At 42.5% G+C, this 20,000-nt stretch overlaps 2 protein-coding genes across 12 annotated transcripts in view; one reads left to right on the top strand and one right to left on the bottom strand.

The window, feature by feature from the left end:
• The window catches only part of LOC123514083 (carbohydrate sulfotransferase 11-like), a 273,163-nt gene extending 268,549 nt beyond the window's left edge, over positions 1–4,614 (bottom strand). For 4 of the 6 annotated variants that reach the window (XM_045271692.1, XM_045271697.1, XM_045271694.1 and 1 more), the window contains exon 1: positions 4,411–4,614. The gene's annotated coding sequence lies outside the window, so the exon portion shown is untranslated. The remainder of the gene's footprint in view (positions 1–4,410) is intronic. The other 2 variants (XM_045271689.1, XM_045271690.1) reach the window with 1 other exon arrangement.
• Positions 1–17,774, top strand: part of LOC123514081 (lachesin-like) — a 224,417-nt gene extending 206,643 nt beyond the window's left edge. For 5 of the 6 annotated variants that reach the window (XM_045271682.1, XM_045271684.1, XM_045271683.1 and 2 more), the window contains exons 6-12: positions 8,807–8,935; positions 9,506–9,646; positions 11,229–11,381; positions 11,651–11,719; positions 14,395–14,469; positions 15,501–15,569; positions 15,959–17,774. In XM_045271682.1, the coding sequence (XP_045127617.1) occupies positions 8,807–8,935; positions 9,506–9,646; positions 11,229–11,381; positions 11,651–11,719; positions 14,395–14,469; positions 15,501–15,569; positions 15,959–16,038 (716 nt within the window). In that variant the 3' untranslated portion in view covers positions 16,039–17,774. The remainder of the gene's footprint in view (positions 1–8,806; positions 8,936–9,505; positions 9,647–11,228; positions 11,382–11,650; positions 11,720–14,394; positions 14,470–15,500; positions 15,570–15,958) is intronic. The other variant, XM_045271688.1, reaches the window with a different exon arrangement.
• The last annotated feature ends 2,226 nt before the right edge of the window (positions 17,775–20,000 follow it).

Here is a 20,000-nt window from a genome sequence, read left to right as displayed (position 1 = left end):
GAGTGGTTATACTAGTGGTAATTATGGTGGTTATTGTTAGTGGTGGTGGTGGTGGTGGTGACAAAAGGAATAACAGCCTTACCTACCTACTAACCTAACCTAATTTATCCTAACCACAAACATTACTGATTTCATATTGTAAAAAAAACAAAAGAATCGAGAATTATTTCCACTGCACATAAATAATTTCCACCAAGTACTAATATCTCAACATGACCCAAAGCTGCGCATAAGTAAGTTGTGTCCCTGAGTCCACGTTGTGTTGGTCATGAAATCTCCGTCTTTGTCAAGCAACAGCATCTCGCTTCACCCAGTCACCCTCTCTGAACTCTCCGCATTTTGCAAGGTATCCATACTGAATCGTTCCTCTAAATCAGCGAGACTCGGCCGATCCCGCTAAACACCCGCACACCCTGAAGCTCTTCCCGCTAGCTTGCTACCTTTGAGCTCTTCCTGCTTACTGGTATTGCTAAACTACTGTTGCTAACGCCGCCACTTGTTACGCAGAGGGGAGGGGGACATTAGCATACACCCTTGGCAATGCACGAGATATTAACGACGGTGAAAAATGCATAGATACAGTACTTGCAACAATAACAACCGAAAAATGCACGCCTTCCCTTCCTGTGTTCCCTTCGGCCTCTCAACCCTGTGCCCATACCGCGCCCCTTCCTCCTCTTACTCTTCCTCATCCCCTTCAACCCCTAACCCTTTTACAACCCCCTATTATTGCCCTCGTTCTAATAGTCACTCGAATTTCAAATAAATTTAAGAGAGCATTAGCGGGGGAGCAGGAGAGGAGGAGGGAGAGAACGAGGGGGAGGGGGGGTATTGATCGTGCATCTGGCAGCGGTAGCAGCAGCAGCAGCAGCAGCAGTAGTAGTAGTGGTGGTGGTGGTGGTCGTGGCGGCGGAGGCGGCGTCCACAACTCGACATGCAGGCCATTATAGCTTTTATTGCCAGTGATTTGAGGGGCCATTGTAGCCTGGTCGGGAGGGGGTTATATCCTGCTTCCATCATGGCGTTCTTTGTATGGAAACTTTTACTTAATGGAGCATTGCTTTAGTTCTTCGGGGGAGTGGCCGGCGGTGGCCTCGAGGACGCGAGAATTTATGCCTCAGCCCTCGTCCCCCGCCTCCCCATGCACGCTGAAAGGCCACGACAAGAAACACTATTTATAGCAGCGCCGGCCAATTGCGTTTTTGAGTTAAGATTCAGTTGTGTTTCCCGGGTGACGCTCGTGGCTTCGGGAGGTCTGAGGGGCGGAGGCTGGAGGCTCAAGGTGAGAGGAACGAGGCTTCCGGAGAAGTGAAGGTGGAGGAAAGGAACGCAGATTGGAAGCAACTTGAGCTATCATGCATGTTCTTTTTTTTTTCTCATGCACTTCACTTTGAGGGGGAAACTTTTACCGTTGTCTCAATAGGAATTTTTAAAGCTTGAGTCTGCAAGAAAAGCTCAGAGAAAAATGCACATGACGTAGTTTTCACCTAAATGGCAAATTAACTTGAAATTCCTCATATTCAACGCTTGGGAGGAATAAATAGACCTGAACCGCATTGATGAGAGGATGTTCGTGAGCAGCCACGTCTTTTCTGAAGGTCACACCTGTTTGCATGTGCTCATTAACCCCTTCAGTACTGACACATTTTTAACACGAGTTTTGGTTATGACTAGACGATTTTAATTACATTAGGAAGGATCTATAGAGGACAGAAAATTAGTGGTCAGAACCTTCACTGTTTTAATCCTTACATAAGACCCAGAAGCTGTACAAAACCACTGAATAGTAAGCAGAATAAATATCAAAACGTGTCATGATACTGAAGAGGTTAAACATCACACGAGTCCTTGGGTCTGTGAATCTTATCTGATACAATGATAAAAGGGCAATGTAGGTTATACTTGGAGGGTAATCTTTTACGCCAACTTTCAAGGCACTTAGGAGAAAAGAGCCTTTGTCTAATTAATGACTGTGCAAGTTATCGATATTCACAACAGGTTCACGCAGACGATATAAACTCTACACACCAATTATCTAGAGAGAGAGATGCATGGTATAGTACTCTCACGGCAGCTTCAATCGTTACAGGAATTCAAGTCCTTCCAAAACCTCCAATAGGATAAAACCAAAGGCCTAGTTAAAGAATACACAAAATTAGGGATCCTGGTAAGATTTAGGCTATGCTCTTTTTATTTAATGCGACTTTTTTTTCGTGCATGGGACTTGTATCCGTGGTCTGTAAGTTACATACCTTCCAAAAAAGCGTATGCGAGAGGTACGAAGAGACTACGAGATTTGATGATGATTGTATGTTACCGGATTGTCATTCTTCTAACGTTTCTGGCGATAAAGTGGTTTTCGACACACACACACACACAGAGAGAGAGAGAGAGAGAGAGAGAGAGAGAGAGAGAGAGAGAGAGAGAGAGAGAGAGAGAGAGAGAGAGAGAGAGAAACCAAAACAAAACAATGCAACAAGAATCCCCCTACACACACACACACACACACACACACACACACACACACACACACACACACACACACACACCAATATTCAAACACAACTAATACAGAGGCAGACGTGTAACAATGTAATATAACCCAAACTACTGGTAAAAGGCGGGAAAATATAGCGTGGAATAGCGGTACAATAAAAAAAGGAGATATAAAAGTCTACCCTAAAATCTAACCCCTCTCCGCCCTAACACTCCATTTTCTTTAACGGGAAACGGAAAATGGGAGAGCAGGGGTGCCTAGGTTGCGTTCATTTTTTTATAGATATCGCTTCAGGGGATGTAAAACAGCTTCCTTCGCTCGAATTCTAACCCTGCTGCTTCTAAAACCCTTTCTGTAATACTAAGGGCTGATTTTACACCTCTCTTGTTAACATGATGCATTAAATTCCCTTTGACGCAATACAAATACATGAGAGAGACCCGCAGGCATAAAAATTCCCATCACATATTTTCTTTTTGTCTTTTTAATTGCTTGTGTTGTTCTTCCCGCTGGTGACAAGGTATCTCTTTAAAATTCAAACCCTGGAGAACATGTATCTTTTTCTTTTTCTTTTACCTCAAGTTTGGGAAAGGAAGTGATGGGAGTGCAGATATGGATGAGGTGGGAGGATGGGGGAGTTTGGGTGTGGCGTCTGTGGAAAGGGTGTTAGTGGAAGAGTTGGGGGGATGGAAGTATTTGGGATTAAGGGAAATTGGGGAATTCACGGGAGGGGGAGGGAGAAGTGTGATGAAAGACAGCAAGGGAAGTACAGAATAAAGTGGATGAGGTAATGAAGATTCGCCAGTGTGTGTGTGTGTGTGTGTGTGTGTGTGTGTGTGTGTGTGTGTGTGTGTGTGTGTGTGTGTGTGTGTGTAAGGAAGGGTACTGGTGTGGTTCATAGTTGGTGGTGAGCTAAGTGGTCAGATTTGTGTACAATGCTACGATACAAAATGGAGTGGAGAATGAGGTAAGTATTATGGTCTTTTGAGTACCTGGAATGGCGAATTTGCTGAAGTGAGGCAGTGATGCTTGTTCATATTTCTTTCCTGGTAGAACCTTCATAATTAACACGAGGAAAATACACGCTTTTAACCTGTAATGACGTGTAATAACTACAAGGCAGAGCACATTTTACTCTCAAGCGTCATGTAATGCACATCACTGAAAGCTGACGTACATAAACATCCGCGTAACAAAAAAAACAAAACAAAAATTTTTAACTATGGAAGTTATTACTCCTATGGAATTCCTTGACTAAGTTCCATGGAAACTTTCTAAACACGGCTGAGGAAATGCCCACAGGAAAGCATTGCCAGTAAATACAACCCAAGGAACCCAAGTAAAGATAAGGATACGGTCACACTACACGCGACTCGCTGGGAGGGTAGAGGGTAGCGGGATGCTTAGCCGGTCAGAGGCAAGAGCAAACAGTAAGTGGACTGTGGCCATACCAGCAGCGGGTAAGCTTGGAGGGAACTCAGCACCTGCGTCCGGTATGGCAACTCATTTAACATGTGTTTTCTCTTGCCTCTGACCTGTTAGACATCCAGCTACCCTCTACCCTCACAGCAAATCATGTGGAGTGTACGTATCTAGCCTTCTTAACACCAACGTCTTTATTACATACACGTGGCTGAGGCATGATGGTGCACTGCCTTGCCACCCCCCGCCACCATCACTACCTCTCACGCATACTTTCGCACCTGACCTTCACGCTTCCCATTTTCATCGCTAATTTCAATCAAGGTAACAAGAGGTTCAACACCTAATACCATAATATATAAAACCTGTGGAACATAATGGAAATACGTATGAAAGTCTGGCAACAATACTTTCCTCTCTGTGATGGCGACATTCACCAGACATTTCATTATGATCAGGCAATTCACACTGAAACAATACGCACTACTTACTTAGTCATCTTGCTGGGAAGTTATGGAAAAGACCCGTGTAGGCCTTAGACAGTCTCGTTCCACCTTGGCCACAAATAAAGGATCGCGGTAACACAGTACTACACTCACACACGCGCCTTATGACTAACCCGACGGGACTGACTGGAGACTTTGGATGGCGTTGCTTCGGTTCACTGTTTCGAAGCGTTGTTTCGATGCCGCGCTGTTCTTGAGCGATACATAACTCATAAGTGATGTAGGCAGTATGAGTTATATCATGAAGGTGATTGATGTTGAGAAAATGGTGATGAACAGCAGTGGTCGTGGGTTGAGCTTGATCTTGGTAGTGATGGATAGAATGATGATGCTAGATGCCCTGTAAGAAATTAACTGATTGTGGTCATTATGGTTCAGGTGATGAATTACATAATGTTGGTGTTGGTGGTGGTGATGGTGGTGATGATGGTGGTGGTGGTGATGGTAATACTGGTGGGTTGAAGTAGGTTTTGGTAGTGATATGATGGATATGATAGTGATACTGATAGGAGTAGAGGTTGTTAATGCTGTATGGTAGTGATGGTGGTAATAGTGGTGGGATGAAGCAGGTTTTGGTAGTGATAGGATAGATATGATAGTGATGCTGGTTGGAGTAGAGGACGTGTTAATGGCTAGATAGTGGTGGCGGTGGTAGAAGATGCATGGGAGTCACAAAGAAAAACAAAAGAAGAAAGGAAGATACACGACAGAAATCTTACCCACATCTTTCTTTCCCGTTGGCACGTCACATGAGAGGCAATCACACACCGCACCCTTAACCTGACCCAATCACACGCACCATCTTTCTTATTACACCTCAGTACACCTCGCCGACTCCCCGCTGCTCTCCATCACCTGCGTGGTAATTAGCGGACAGGTAACGACCACCGATACAGCCATTATCTAGGTAATTAAGGAAAGATCACCGGCCTTAAGCTCTCTCCCGGCAGTTTATCCCCGTGTGAACCATTGGGCGAGCCGGATTTAATTGTCACTCTTAATACAGTTGTTCTCTCAGGTAGCGTTCCAGTGTGTGTTAGGAGAGTGGTGGTATTGTATCTGTTAAGCGCTCATTACCATGTATCGCGCACACCAAACAAGGACACGCTGAGGTGCACTGAGTAAAGGTGTGCGGAGGATAGTGCTGCGCAAATGTGTAAATAGATGAGTTTCTTCTTTTAATCTTTTTTTTCTTCTTTTTATTTTGTTGTTGTAGTATAGTAGCAGTAGTAGTAGTAGTAGTAGTAGAAGTAGTAGTAGTAGTAGAAGTAGTAGTAGTAGTAGTAGTAGTAGTAGTAGTAGTAGTAGTAGTAGTAGTAGTAGTAGTAGTAGTAACAATAAAACAACAACAACAACAACTACCAATGCAATCACCACCATCACCACCACCACCACCTCTCCACCTCTGAGGGCGCCACTTCATGACAATATGAGCGCCAATGAGACCTTTGCCCCGCCACTAATGAGTCTCCTTCCTGCCTGGCAACCATCCTCACCTGATTAATTACCGTGCTCAGTTTAACGCCACAAGCAGCATGACTGGAGAGCGTGTGTGTGTGTGTGTGTGTGTGTGTGTGTGTGTGTGTGTGTGTGTGTGTGTGTGTGTGTGTGTGTGTGTGTGTGTGTGTGTGTGTGTTGTTCTTGTTGTTGTTGTTGTTGTTGTAGTTGTTGTTGTTGTTGTAGTTATTGTTGTACTTCTTGTTACTATTAGGAATCATGTAATATTCATAGTTATCAGGGAGAAGAAAATAAAAAGACAGAAAAAAATGAGGCGAAGAAAAAGGAAGGAATGAAAAGAAAAGCAAAAAGGAAATCTTCCGCTGTTTTCTAACTACATCTTTTCTGAGAGAGAGAGAGAGAGAGAGAGAGAGAGAGAGAGAGAGAGAGAGAGAGATCTAACAACTGCACAGCCCCGGCCTTCATGCAACTCGAGGTTCTCACAGCAGATTACACACAGATTACAAGTTAAATTCGACACCGCCTCTCCTTCGTCAATAAGTAATCTGCTAATTATATTTCCAATCCGAGAAGAGAGAACCAGAGAGATGCGTCAGTCTATATTGAGTTGTCTGTCTCTGGTCTGGTTTGTGTTCATCCGGTTTGGTGGTTGGCTGTCTTTCGCCTGTCTACGGGTTTTGTTTTCTTTTTTTTCACATATTTCTGTCTTTTCTTATTCTAATGTGTCTGAGTCTTTTCTCTCTTTCTCTTTCTCTTTCTGTTTTTTTTATGGGTTTTCTTGTTTTAGTTTTTTTTTTCTTTAGTTGAATGATTTGCATTGTTAAGTATTTGTTATCTTTCGCCTATCTGGTTTTTTTTCTTATTTCCTCGCCATTTATTTATTTATTTTTTTTTTTGCATTTCTCCGTTTGTTTTTTGTTCTTTTTTTGTTTTGGGGGGAATATTTTCCTTTTTTACTATTTTTTTCTATTTCGTGGCATAAAATCAGTTTTCTTTCTTAATCTATTTTTTTCCACCTGTTCATTTAGATTAATCAGTTTATATATCTATCTCTTTGCTGACTTTTCTTAATCATCTCTCTCTCTCTCTCTCTCTCTCTCTCTCTCTCTCTCTCTCTCTCTCTCTCTCTCGTCTGGCCAGCAGCAGCCACCCCGGACATGTAATCACCACTCCCCGGGGCCACCTTAACCCCGCTCATCGCTCCGGGCCAACAGATCGGAAAATAATGGTCCGCCTCGTGATGAAAGCCTTTAATTTGACGGGCGGTCCAGGGCGCGGTGCCTGCCTTGCCTCGCCCCGCTGCCGCGATGGTGATGGATGGCGCAGTCACCCCATCTCTCACCTTCTCTCGCGCCTCACCTCCCGTTTTCTTTATAGCAGGTTGCTCTCTAAACTTTTTTTTTTTTTTTCCGCGGGACGGGTTTTGTCTTTTTTTTTTTATTTCGTGTATTTTTCTCTGTCTTCTGTGCTTGGTTTTCTGTTCTATTTTTTTTTTCTCTTTTCTATTTTGGGTTTTATCTCTCTCTCTCTCTCTCTCTCTCTCTCTCTCTCTCTCTCTCTCTCTCTCTCGACGCACACAACTTATCTAGCAGAAATAATTAAAGTTTTCAAGGTTTTGTTCATGATTTTGGAAGTTAAGCAAGGATTCTTCATTGTCAATACGCTAAAACAATCCATAGAAATCACACTTCTAATCGCTGTGACTTTAGAAAAATTGTCGTGATAAGGAAAAGCGTTTAAGAATACTACCCACTGCCCTTACCCCATAACACACACACACACACACACACACACACACACACACACACACACACACACACACACACAGCAGCGGCTAGGAAATAAATAGTGTCTCCCCAAATCAAGGAGGTGTTAGAGCGACCCACGGCCTCCCACGCCCATTACCGCCCCTTTACACACCCGTAACACGCCCCCCTCGCCTCCCCTCAGATTCACCACCACCACCACTACCTCCTCCTCACTCTCCTCCGTCGGCCGTAACAAATGAGTGACCCAAAAGACGGCAATTTCCGACAGTGTTGCCAGATGAGCGAGCACCGTAATTTCCTGAGCTCCGCCACTCTTCACGAGGGCGGTCGCGCAAGAGTCTGCATGATACTGTTGCGGTTTCCTGGCCACCCGGGGACCTGGCGGCGGCTTCGGGTGACGAGGCGCTCCTGCAAACCTTCATTGTACGCCACCCGAGTTGCTCCTGCCCCGGAATCCACATTATGGCTGACAAAAGGGAATATATTGGAAGGAGGCAGACAGGAGGTGGAGGGTGAGGGGCTGGTTTTCCCTCCCTATCTCCCTCTCTTTTGCTCTCCCTTCCTCTCCCCCTTCCCCTCCTCTTCCTCCTCCTCTTTCTCCTCGTTTGTTGCCATTTTTCACTCCCCACTGTATTATCGTTTGATTATATGTATTTACGTTTTTTTTTTCTTCTTCCTCCCAATTTTTTTTTTTCTGTTCCATCTCCCCGCTCCCTTTTCCCATCTTTCCTCCTCCTCTCCTCTCCGTGTCTCCCTCCCTTCAATCCGTAATGATGGTGGACGGAGAGAAGGAGAAGAAGCGAGATAAGCCGGGAATAAATACAGACGGACAAACGGTGTGATTTGTCCACCATATTGACTAGAAACCTTCGACAGAAAAAATAAGTATAAAAATAGATGGACTTTATGTGTGTGTGTGTGTGTGTGTGTGTGTGTGTGTGTGTGTGTGTGTGTGTGTGTGTTAGCTGTTGTTGCTTACTGTATGGTGGCTGGTGGTAGTGGTGGTGATACGTAGTAAGTCTCTCTCTCTCTCTCTCTCTCTCTCTCTCTCTCTCTCTCTCTCTCTTGAAAACCAGCGAATCATCGGTGGCCTTTGAAAACAGTTACCTGGAGAGACCAAAGCCTCAGCAACTCTCGTCCCGTTTTCCTTGCAGTGTTGGAGTACCAGGGGGAGGTGCTGCGTCTCAGTAAGGTCAACAGGATGGACATGGGCGCCTACCTGTGCATCGCCTCCAACGGACACCCGCCCACCGTCAGCAAGCGGATCCTCGTCAGCGTAGATTGTGAGTGGTATTGTTAAGAGTGTGTGTGTGTGTGTGTGTGTGTGTGTGTGTGTGTGTGTGTGTGTTAGTCATTTGGTATCTCGATCTCTCAGTCAGTCAGTCATTCAGTTTGGTAGTCCGTCAGTCAGTCATTCAGCCAGTTTACAGTCAGTCATACAGTCAGTCAGTCAGTTACTTGATCATTCAGGAAGTTACCAAGCTTGTAGATCAGTCATCCTGTTAATCAGTCAGTCAGTCATTCATTCAGTCTACCGAGCAGTCAGCCAGTCATTCAGTCAGTCAATAAGTCTGTTAATTGCTCAGGCAGTCACTGAAATCATGGAGTCGTCCGACCTGTTTAATATTTCACCATTAGCTAGCTTGTCTGTGCGTCACCTTTGAAGTCTCGATTCCCTTAACACGACAACATGCGCAGGGCTAACCAACTAACATAGCAAAAACCAACTAACCAAACACGATTGCTTCCTCTCCAAACAGCGCCAAGCACCAATATCAACCCGCAAAAAACACAACATACCCACTATCACCCACTCATTCACTCACTCACTCACTCTGTCCTCACCTCCACAGTTCCGCCTATGCTGTGGATACCTCACCAGCTGATCGGAGCGAATAGAGGCAAGACAGTGGTGCTGGAGTGCTTCACAGAGGCTCACCCGACCTCACTCAACTACTGGACACGAGGAGACGGAAACATGATATACGATTCCAGTAAGGGACCGAGTGAGAGAACTGGGAGAGGAATGAATGCAATATGCGAGGAGAGACGAACGGTGTAAGAGATATATGGGGAAGGAAAAAGGGTGGGAATTATGAGAACAGGATGAAGGGAGGGATAGATGCAATGAAAATGGATAGGATTGAAATGAAGGAAGACAGAAAGTGGGGATGGGATAGATGCAATGAAGAAAAAAAAAATAAGTAAAGAGAGGAAGAAGTTAAAATTAGGAGCATTGAAAAGAGAAAGAAGCGTTGAGAAAAGATGAGTAGTAAAAGGATGCATGAAAGAAGATAGAAATGGAAGGTAAACAAAAGAAAGAAATGGATAAATGTAAAGAAGAAAGAGGGAGGCGAAGTAAGGGGAGAGATGCACGAAGATAGAAGAGGATATAAACTAGGAGGATAAATAGAGGAAATGAATAGATGCAATGAGAAAAATGAGAGGAGAGAAGTTGAAGAGATGAATGAAGAAGGAATGGGAAGAAAGAAATGGAAAAAAATGGAAAAAGAAGATTTGAATAGACACTAATAGCACTCGTATTGAAAAGAAAATGAGCAAGAAAAAAAAAAAGAGACTAGTGATGTATAAGAATGATTAAAAGCAAAACACATGTAAAGAAAATGGGAATGGAATTGAAGTGGGAGGAACTAAGTAAAAGTCACAAGAAAATGAGAAGAGAAGAGGAAAGAATTAGGTAAACGAAAAAGAATTAGGGAAAGAAAAATAGTCAAGTGCAGAGCGGCGACAAGAACGAATGAGATGATCAGAAAATAAATACGAGACGAGGAAGAAAAGTGAGAGATATGGAGACAGCAAGACCAGAAGGTAAAGGTGGAATGAAGAAAGAAAGCAAAAAAAAAAATATATATATATAAAGGACATAAAAATGGGAAACAAAGGAATGAGCCGGAAAGAAGCCTAAGAAAAGGAGGAGTCGAGGGAGGGAAAGAGGGATGGAAGGGGACAGCGAGAGATAAAGAGGGGAAAAAAAGGAAAATAATGGAACGAAGGACTGTGAGGTAATGGGAGAGACGTTAGCATTACTGAAAGGGAAACAAATGAAGTTTTACAGAGGCTGACAAAAAGGGAATGTGGAGCGAAGGGGGAAAGAAGGATGGGCAAAAAGGGAAGAAACACGAATCAATAAATAAATGGAGTCATTCAGAAAAGTGAGGAAATGAGTGAGGGAAAAAAAAGACAGACAGATGCGGGAAGGGAAAGTCAAGTAGAATATATTGTTAATTTGTGTATCCTTCCCATATTCTCTCTCTCTCTCTCTCTCTCTCTCTCTCTCTCTCTCTCTCTCTCTCTCTCTCTCTCTCTCTCTCTCTTGTGAACCACCACCGCGGCTCCTCCACAGACGAAGAACCTTCCTCCACTTAATCATTTCAGCACAACCAAACCATCTATTCTTCCACACCACCACCACCACCACCACCACTACCACCATCACCTCAAAAACTACTCCACTTCCTCTCCTTTCTCACTCTAATGCCTCAACTCCAGATTAACCACATGTTTTTCTCCTCCTCCTCCTCCTCCTCCTCCTCCTCCTCCTCCTGCCCCCCATAGTGAAGTACCGTATAGAGAACCGTGTGGGGAACCCTGATTACAAGATCCACATGTTACTGACGGTGCGGTACCTAGAGGAGGACGACTTCGGAACGTACCGCTGCGTGGCCAAGAACCCACGAGGAGAGACGGACGGTACCATCAAGATTTACGGTACGAGTCTCAAAGGTTGTTGGTGCTCTTAAGTATGGTGAGCTTTGCTGGTGGTGGTAGTAGTAGTAGTAGTAGTAGTAGTAGTAGTAGTAGTAGTAGTAGTAGTAGTAGTAGTAGTAGTAGTGGTAGTAGTAGCAGTAGCAGTAGCAGAAGTAGTAGTAGTAGCATCACCACCAACATGACCACCACCACCATCACCACCATTAGTAAACACAGATACATGCTAACCTCTTATCCCATTAACACTGCCTTCCTTATTCATCCCCCAGACTCTGGCCCACCCCCGACTAGCCCTCCGCCGCCCACCACCGAGGCTGAAGTCTTCGAAAAAATCAACAGTGAGTGGTGACTTAGCTCCCTCTTGTCCCGACTCCTTCCATCTCGGGGCTGTGCCTGGTTCACGCCCACCCTGTGTCCCTGTTGTGTGTGTGTGTGTGTGTGTGTGTGTGTGTGTGTGTGTGTGTGTGTGTGTGTGTGTGGTGCTGCCTGATTTCTATTATCGATCGTTGATGAATATTCTTTAGTTGTTGTTGTTGTTATTGTTGTTGTTGTTCATTTTGTTTCGAGGTCTCTTTTTATTTGTCATTATCGTTATTACTATCACTATCACTACCATCATTATTATCATCATCATTGTTATCACTATTGTTATTATTATTATTGTTATTATTATTATCATTATTATTATTATTATTATTATTATTATTATTATTATTATTACTATTATTATGATTATTATCATTATTATTATTATCATTATTATTATTATCATTATTATTATCATTTTGATTATTGTTATTATTATTATTATTATTATTATTATTATTATTATTATTATTATTATTATTATTATTATTATTATTATTATTATTATTATTATTATTGTCATTATCATTACTATATTACTACTATCATTATTATTATTATTATTATTATTATTATTATTATTATTATTATTATTGTCATTATTAATATTATTATTATTATTATTTCTATTATTATCAATATTATTATTATTATTACTATTATTATTATTATTATTATTATTATTATTATTATTATCATTATTATTATTATCATTATTGTTATTATTATTATTATTATCAGCAGCAGCAGCAGCATCATTACTCTCATTTTCATAATTACAATTATCAATATTACTATTACCATCTTTATTATCATTACTATTACTTCTACTACTACTACTACTACTATTACTACTACTACTAGAACTACTAAAACTAGTATTACTAACACTACTACTACTACAACAACAACTACTACTACTACTACTACCAACACTACCATTAACAGTAACACTACTACGACTACTACTACCAAAACTAATGCTAACACTATTATCACTATCAATACAAATATCACTGCTGCTATTATTATCATCACCAACAACAACCTCCTCTAAATTATCATCAACTTTACTTTATCACACCTGTTATCATTATCATTAGTCCTTCCCTTACAAACTAAGCAGTCGACCCAGTCTCATTCTTTCACAGGGCCTCAGTATGTTTCACTCTGCTACCACACACACACACACACACACACACACACACACACACACACACACACACACACACACACACAATACATACATATCTATTTCATTTATTCATCCATTTCTTTATTCTTTCAACACGCCAGTAACCCACGAGGCAGATTCTTGAGTAAAATTCCACCAGGATCTCGATTATCGTTCCAGAAATTGCAACAAAGATTCCAAAGATTGCCCTTGGAATTCACTGCCTGTCTAATCACATTCCCACGTCACTGCATGAGAAAAGACAGCGTACATATCTTATCGCTATCGGAGGCCTTCACTTCATCCTGTTGTATTGGGTCAGGCGTTCTCTCTCTCTCTCTCTCTCTCTCTCTCTCTCTCTCTCTCTCTCTCTCTCTCTCTCTCTCTCTCTCTCTCTCTGTGTGTGTGTGTGTGTGTGTGTGTGTGTGTGTGTAATTCACCTCGGTCGATTACTGGTCACCCAGCCAGTCTTCTCCATTACGGAGCGAGCTCAGAGCTCATAGACCGATCTTCGGGTAGGACTGAGACCACATCACACACAACACACACCGGAAAAGCGAGGCCACAACCCCTCGAGTTAGATCCCGTACCTATTTACTGCTAGGTGAAAAGGGGCCACACATTAAGAGGCTTGCCCATTTGCCTCGCCGCTTACCGGGACTCGAACCCGGCCCTCTCGATTGTGAGTCGAGCGTGCTAACCACTACACTACGCGGTGTGTGTGTGTGTGTGTGTGTGTGTGTGTGTGTGTGTGTGTGTGTGTGTGTGTGTGTGCGTGCGCGTATTTTACTTCTCTCTGTCTCTGTACCTTACAACACACAGACATTGCTTCCTACTGGGTTGTTTCAGTTATTCTTGTTGCAATGTTGAAGATGTTGTCTTTGTTCGACCTTCTCTCATCGATATACCAGACAATTTGTTCCATTGGTTTGTGTTCTGTGTGTATAGTTAGTCATCTTTACGATTATGTTTTACTATTGCTTTTATTATCTTCTGTTTATCTTTTTTTCTCAACATCTTTTTTTTCTTTGATTTTTGGTTCAAAGGCTGAATTACGGGTCATTTTTTTTTTTTTTACATATGAAATGGTATAATGAACATTGCAGTCTTTGATAGGATCCAGAAAATGACTTCAATGATCCATAAACGCCACCAAAACTCGATATCATTAGAAGCTAAGAACACTTGCTTACATCACTCTAAATCCCTAAAACGAGATGCTACCTGAAATCAGTCACTCACACAGTCCCAACACTCCCTTGAACCAACTCACTCGAACAAAAAAAAATCACTCGCAAACAACAAGCACTCACTCCATTCACTGCGAGTCACACTGCACCGCTCAAGAGACTCATCACTGAATACTGAGGTTAATCTAATGAGTCCAGTATTTTAATTTCTGAGCCGCCCTTGCAGTGACTCGCCCCTCCCCACCTCCCCGTGCTCACCCGCTCTCTGCCCTCCCCGCCACAGACCAGGTGTGGGACAGATCAGAGAACAGAACCCGCAAGAGACCGAATCCACAGGCAGTGAGTGACCTAAACGGAGGTAGGTCTGGTAGGAAGCCATGACGTGAGAGAGAGAGAGAGTGTGTGTGTGTGTGTGTGTGTGTGTGTGTGTGTGTGTGTGTGTGTGTGTGTGTGTGTGTGTGTGTGTGTGTGTGTGTGTTGATGTTGTCCACGTGTATATGTAATCTCTGTGGGTGTTAGGTGGTGCAGGATGCACTTTGGTCTACTACTACTGTGAACCTAGAAGAGCAAGGCACTGAGTTAGTCTAAAGGGCTCCTAGTGTATTCCTCACAGAACGTCTGGCAATAGATGGCTAAAACAATGGCAAATTTAGGAGTGACTGTGGCGAAAGTTCTTACTTTTTCTAAACTCATCGTGACACAAATTAAATGTTAAATCATGAGTACCAATTTGTTTTGGTTTATCTATTTACGTGCCATCATTTTTTTTTTCTTAATAGCAACATTATTTCCATTTTCTTTTTTTCTTTATTTTTGCTTCACGTTAATTCTATTTCTTTTCATTTCCTTTCCCGTTTTTCATGTCTGCGATGGATGCATCTCCATTGTCCGTCTTCCCTTATCTTCTTGCCCTACTCACCCATGTACTCGTCTACGTCTCCTTCCTTCCTTCCATCCTTCCCTCCATCCCTCCCTCCCTGCCCTGGCCATCCTCGTTTTTTGTTTTTTTTTTATTCCTCACACCTCCCTTTCAGTTTGTCACCCTAAGTTAGTCTGCATGAGGCCCGCCCTGCCCGACCTTGCCCTCACCACCTAAGTTAATGAACACTTACGTTAGTTCTATTATAGTATTTTTATTAAGTATCCTAATTAAAAGCACTTTCTAAATAACAATTATGAAGATAACAATAAATATAATGCAGTGCTGTGATAAAAAATTTTCCAGCAGATGCATCATTAAATAACTAATACGATTATAAAAACGGTGATGATAATGATAACAATAACAAACTAATAAATCAGAAATGTAACGTTGACGGGGGTAAGGAAAGTCATTGATGTTCTGGCGGAGTATGATATCTTTGTGCCTTTCACCGCGTCACTTTGCAGAGGGTGAGGAGCTGGACTTGAGAGAACAAGAGCGGAGCCTCAACCTCCCCGCCATCAGCCCCAGCTCAGGTCAGTCCCACTTCTCTTCTGTCTCTGCCTCACATTCTCTAATTCTTGCCTAACCCTTTATTGCAACACGACTCTTCCCGTCATAAACTGTAACTTCATAGAGACATTTTAGTACAATAGTCTATAGACGTTTATCTTATTTGGAAAAGTAAACTTATTCTCCTTATTTTTTTCTATTGTACTCGTGTCAAAGTCTTCTCGCAGTGCTCATTGTTTATAAAATGGCGGATTGAGAAGTAAAATTATTAATCCCATTATTCCAGACATTATATTCAGCCGCCTTTGGTTTGTGCAGTCCTTTAGGGCCTCGTGATAACTTCACACTACCTTAAATCTTGACACGTGGATGTTGAGCCACGATATTATAGTAAAACGTTCACTTCCCTCAGGTTCCCGCGGAGATTCCCACGTGTATCTTCTTGCCGGTCTGGCGGGAACGGCGTGCTTGCTGTGGGCCCGCTGCTTCTAAGGGGAACGCCTGGCTGCCTGCTGGAGACGTCGCCCTGGCTACAGAATGCAGCACCGGGCGCCACCCATGAACATACTTTATCAGTGACTGCGGCCCAGGCGATCAGAGCGCAATGGAGCGAGGGAATGTGACGCCACGTGTAAACAAATGAACTCAGTGGTCGGTGCTTAGCCAACCAGAAAGGGAGATACACGTCTCGGCGGTGGTGTCTCGGGGTTTGTTGATATATGTTGAAACTCAGAGGAATTTATCGGTGTTTAGAGATTCTGAACCTGCTATATACTGCAGCCATATTTGAATCCTATGTATCCCTGTGATGTTTTGTGTGTGGTTCGCTGCGGCCGAGTATTCCCACACCCTTCCCGCTGCTGACTTACTACAACTTACTTAACATACAGATTTAACGTTTAAGGCGTTGAATAATGGCTTCCAGAGATATATATATATATAAATATATATATATATACATATATGAGAACCCTAGACTCCCTCCCTCCCATACCCCTTCCCTTCCTCCCTCCCACGGTCCTTATGTCCCTTGGCTTAGGCAGTCCTTACATTTTAGTTAGCGGCTCCCGGAGGAGGCCCGGGTGCAGAAGGAGAACAGTCCTACTCAGGCTCTCTCAACCCCTCGCTCTCACCCGTTCCGTGGTCGAGGGGTCGTGTTGTGGGTGTTTACGATATACGATTTATCCAGTGTACTAAATAAACGCTCAGTGGTCGATTTAAGATGTACATAATAACATTTTGTAATTTGTACACAAGAAAATACACATGCACCCCTCTCTCTCTCTCTCTCTCTCTCTCTCTCTCTCTCTCTCTCTCTCTCTCTCTCTCTCTCTCTCTCTCTCTCTCTCTCTCTCTCTCTCTCTCTCTCTCTCTCTCTCACTTGCAGGTAGCTGACTAACAGGTGGGTGCTGCTCCTGTACATACAAACACACAACACCGTAGAGTGAGGTAGACTATAAACAAATCCAGACGTTTTATGTATTTGTGTGCGTCTGTGTGTAAATGTACGCATATATTTCGTGTGTGTGTGTGTGTGTGTGTGTGTGTGTGTGTGTGTGTGTGTGTGTGTGTGTGTGTGTGTGTGTGTGTGTAATTTTTTTTTTCTTTCTGTCGTGTACATGTGGACGTGTTGTGATCAGCGGGATATCTATTCATTTATTCCTTACTTACCAAACACCTGCATAGCGAAAGTTGATCTCTTGTTGCTTCAGTAAACTTCAAAAAGTGTGTGCCAACTACAAACACTGATTAGAAAGAGGGAGTTAAAGAAGTAAAGGGGAAAAAAACAGATAGAAAAAGAAAGACAAGAGGAAAAAAAAAAGAGGAAAAGAGAAATCACTCACTCACTCCCGACTTATTTACTTCTTTTCCCTGTCAAATGTTGTTGTTGGATGAAAAATGACTGGAAAAAAAAGATGAAAGGTTCAGTGAAAGTTTATTTTTTCCCTTTTTTTTGACTAGGTGGGGAAGGAATCGAGAAAAGAATTTATCAGAACCCCAGATGGTGCTCTCTCTCTCTCTCTCTCTCTCTCTCTCTCTCTCTCTCTCTCTCTCTCTCTCTCTCTCTCTCTCTCTCTCTCTCTCTGTCTCTGTCTCTCCAGCCGTCGTAATACAGCCACCGTCAACAGATTACAGCCATTACAGTGAGCGCGGTGGCCCCTCTCTACTTCCCTTGCCGTGTATATATTGTAAAATCATGTATGTTACAAAATAAAACTGAAGAACAAGCCACGAGTATTCCTTCCCTCTCCCTCCCACTACTCCCTGTTGGTCTGTTTGGCGGGATGCTTCAATGCTTTCTTTACTCTGGGATTTCTAGACTGAGGACAGACGAAAGGTAATACAGGTGAGGTTAAACATTATTGTAAGTTTATGCATTTAGTAGAAAATATGTGAAAAGGTAGGGAAGAGATAGATAGAGAGAGAGAGAGAGAGAGAGAGAGAGAGAGAGAGAGAGAGAGAGAGAGAGAGAGAGAGAGAGAGAGAGAGACACACACACACACACACACACACACACACACACACACACACACACACACATACAAAGAAAAAAGAGATCTGATTGACAGGCAAAAAAAGAAGAAAAGAAAGGCTGACAGACACACAAAAACAAATGGATAGAAGGTTATATCATTTTTTTTTTCTTCTATTTATATCAACCTTCACCTTTCCTTCTTGCCAGAAATTCGCATAACACAAAGCGCTCCAGCTTCTATTATTATCAAAACATGCTTTCAAGTTCCTGTCCTTCGCTGAAAATATCATTAAACATTACGCTTTTATTTATCTTTTACCGAACTCTCCCCACGATATGAATTCCTCTTAAACAGATAATTATTCCAACCACTCTCCAGAAATGTACTGAATCTACCTCAAGCTTTTAGTATATTTTTCTCCTGCTTACTTTTTCATTAAGTTTTTGTTGTATTTTTTGTTCCTACACTTGTTCTTCCATACATATACGTAAGGAAGAGAACGGACAGAAGGTTAGCCAGCCAGCTGCAGGTGGTCAAAGAGACAATGATGTCGATATATGGAAGATACACAGGAGATGACACAAACACACACACACACACACACACACACACACACACACACACATACACGGAAGCAGTTTGATACTACGTTCATCTTTTCATCCACTTCTCAACACATAATCACACATAAACACACAACACATAAATCGATTAAACAATCTTAATAATGTTTGGAAGCTCACATAAGCAAGACGGAGAGCAACTTAGTTTGAGGAGAGTAAACTTGTACCTATCCTATATTAATTAGAAATGGAGTATCACACGTATTACAGATAGCATTACTGAATTAATTATCAGAACATACACAATAGTAGATTTTAATTCTGTCTCACCTCACTTCTCTCTTAAAACAAAAACAAAAACCTCACACGTTAGCAAACATTTACTCGAACTTAAGTGTCAAACATACCACAAAGCAACATAGCTCAATTCATTACAGCTATTAAATAGAGAATGGAGAATTAATGCTGCCTCCCGCCACTTTCCTAACCTAACCTTCCGAACCTTCCTCGCTAGCCACACTAACTTCCTTCATCTAAAAGCTAAAGCAGAAACTCATAAGCTAGACTGCCACATATTTAGTTTCTACACCACAAATCTTATGAGAAACAAAATTGAGTGTTTTCTTGCCTCATTGACAGGGAAGCATAGATAAATGAATAAACAGTTTCATGTACCAGCAAGTTCACCACACTGGGTAAGCTAAGAGGGCTTCCCATGCTCCACAGCGTCACCCAGTACAGAATAATTAATAGCAGTTATCTGTATGGTGATATATGTATTACGCCACCTTAGGCCCTCATGTATTGACATATGGCAGGCTCTGTTTGTGTCGGAGTGGGTTGGTATATACATTATTACGTTAGGTGTATATATATGAGGGGGAGGGTAAAAGGTATTGTTCTCTCTCTCTCTCTCTCTCTCTCTCTCTCTCTCTCTCTCTCTCTCTCTCTCTCTCTCTCTCCATTTTATTACTTACTAAATTTCATGGTACATTTTTCCTTTCTATTCAGTTGATGCACGTAACAAAGAAATCATTATTGCAATTATCAAATACTAACTACTGCTAGAATAAAGAATCTGAACATAAATCTCTCTCTCTCTCTCTCTCTCTCTCTCTCTCTCTCTCTCTCTCTCTCTTGTAACCCTCTCTGCTATCACTTATTCACCGTCATTCACACCTCCGTTTCAGCTCGCGGCGGCAACAACACGAGGGAACAACAGCAGGAAAAGGCCAATGCTTTCAAGACTCGCCCAGCCTAATGCCACCTCCATCACTACGGTGTCCAGAAACATCACCGCGGGGCACATCGGATTTGTGTCCTTCCTCCTGGTGGTAACCGTGACAGGATACACAATGGCTCTGATTCTGCTCCCTAAGTAATACATGCTCACTCACTCACTCACACACACACA

Source organism: Portunus trituberculatus, chromosome 37 (genome assembly GCF_017591435.1).
Source record: "Portunus trituberculatus isolate SZX2019 chromosome 37, ASM1759143v1, whole genome shotgun sequence".
NCBI lineage: Eukaryota > Metazoa > Arthropoda > Malacostraca > Decapoda > Portunidae > Portunus > Portunus trituberculatus.
Note: the sequence above shows the minus strand (reverse complement) of the source record. Positions and strands in the feature narration are given on the sequence as shown.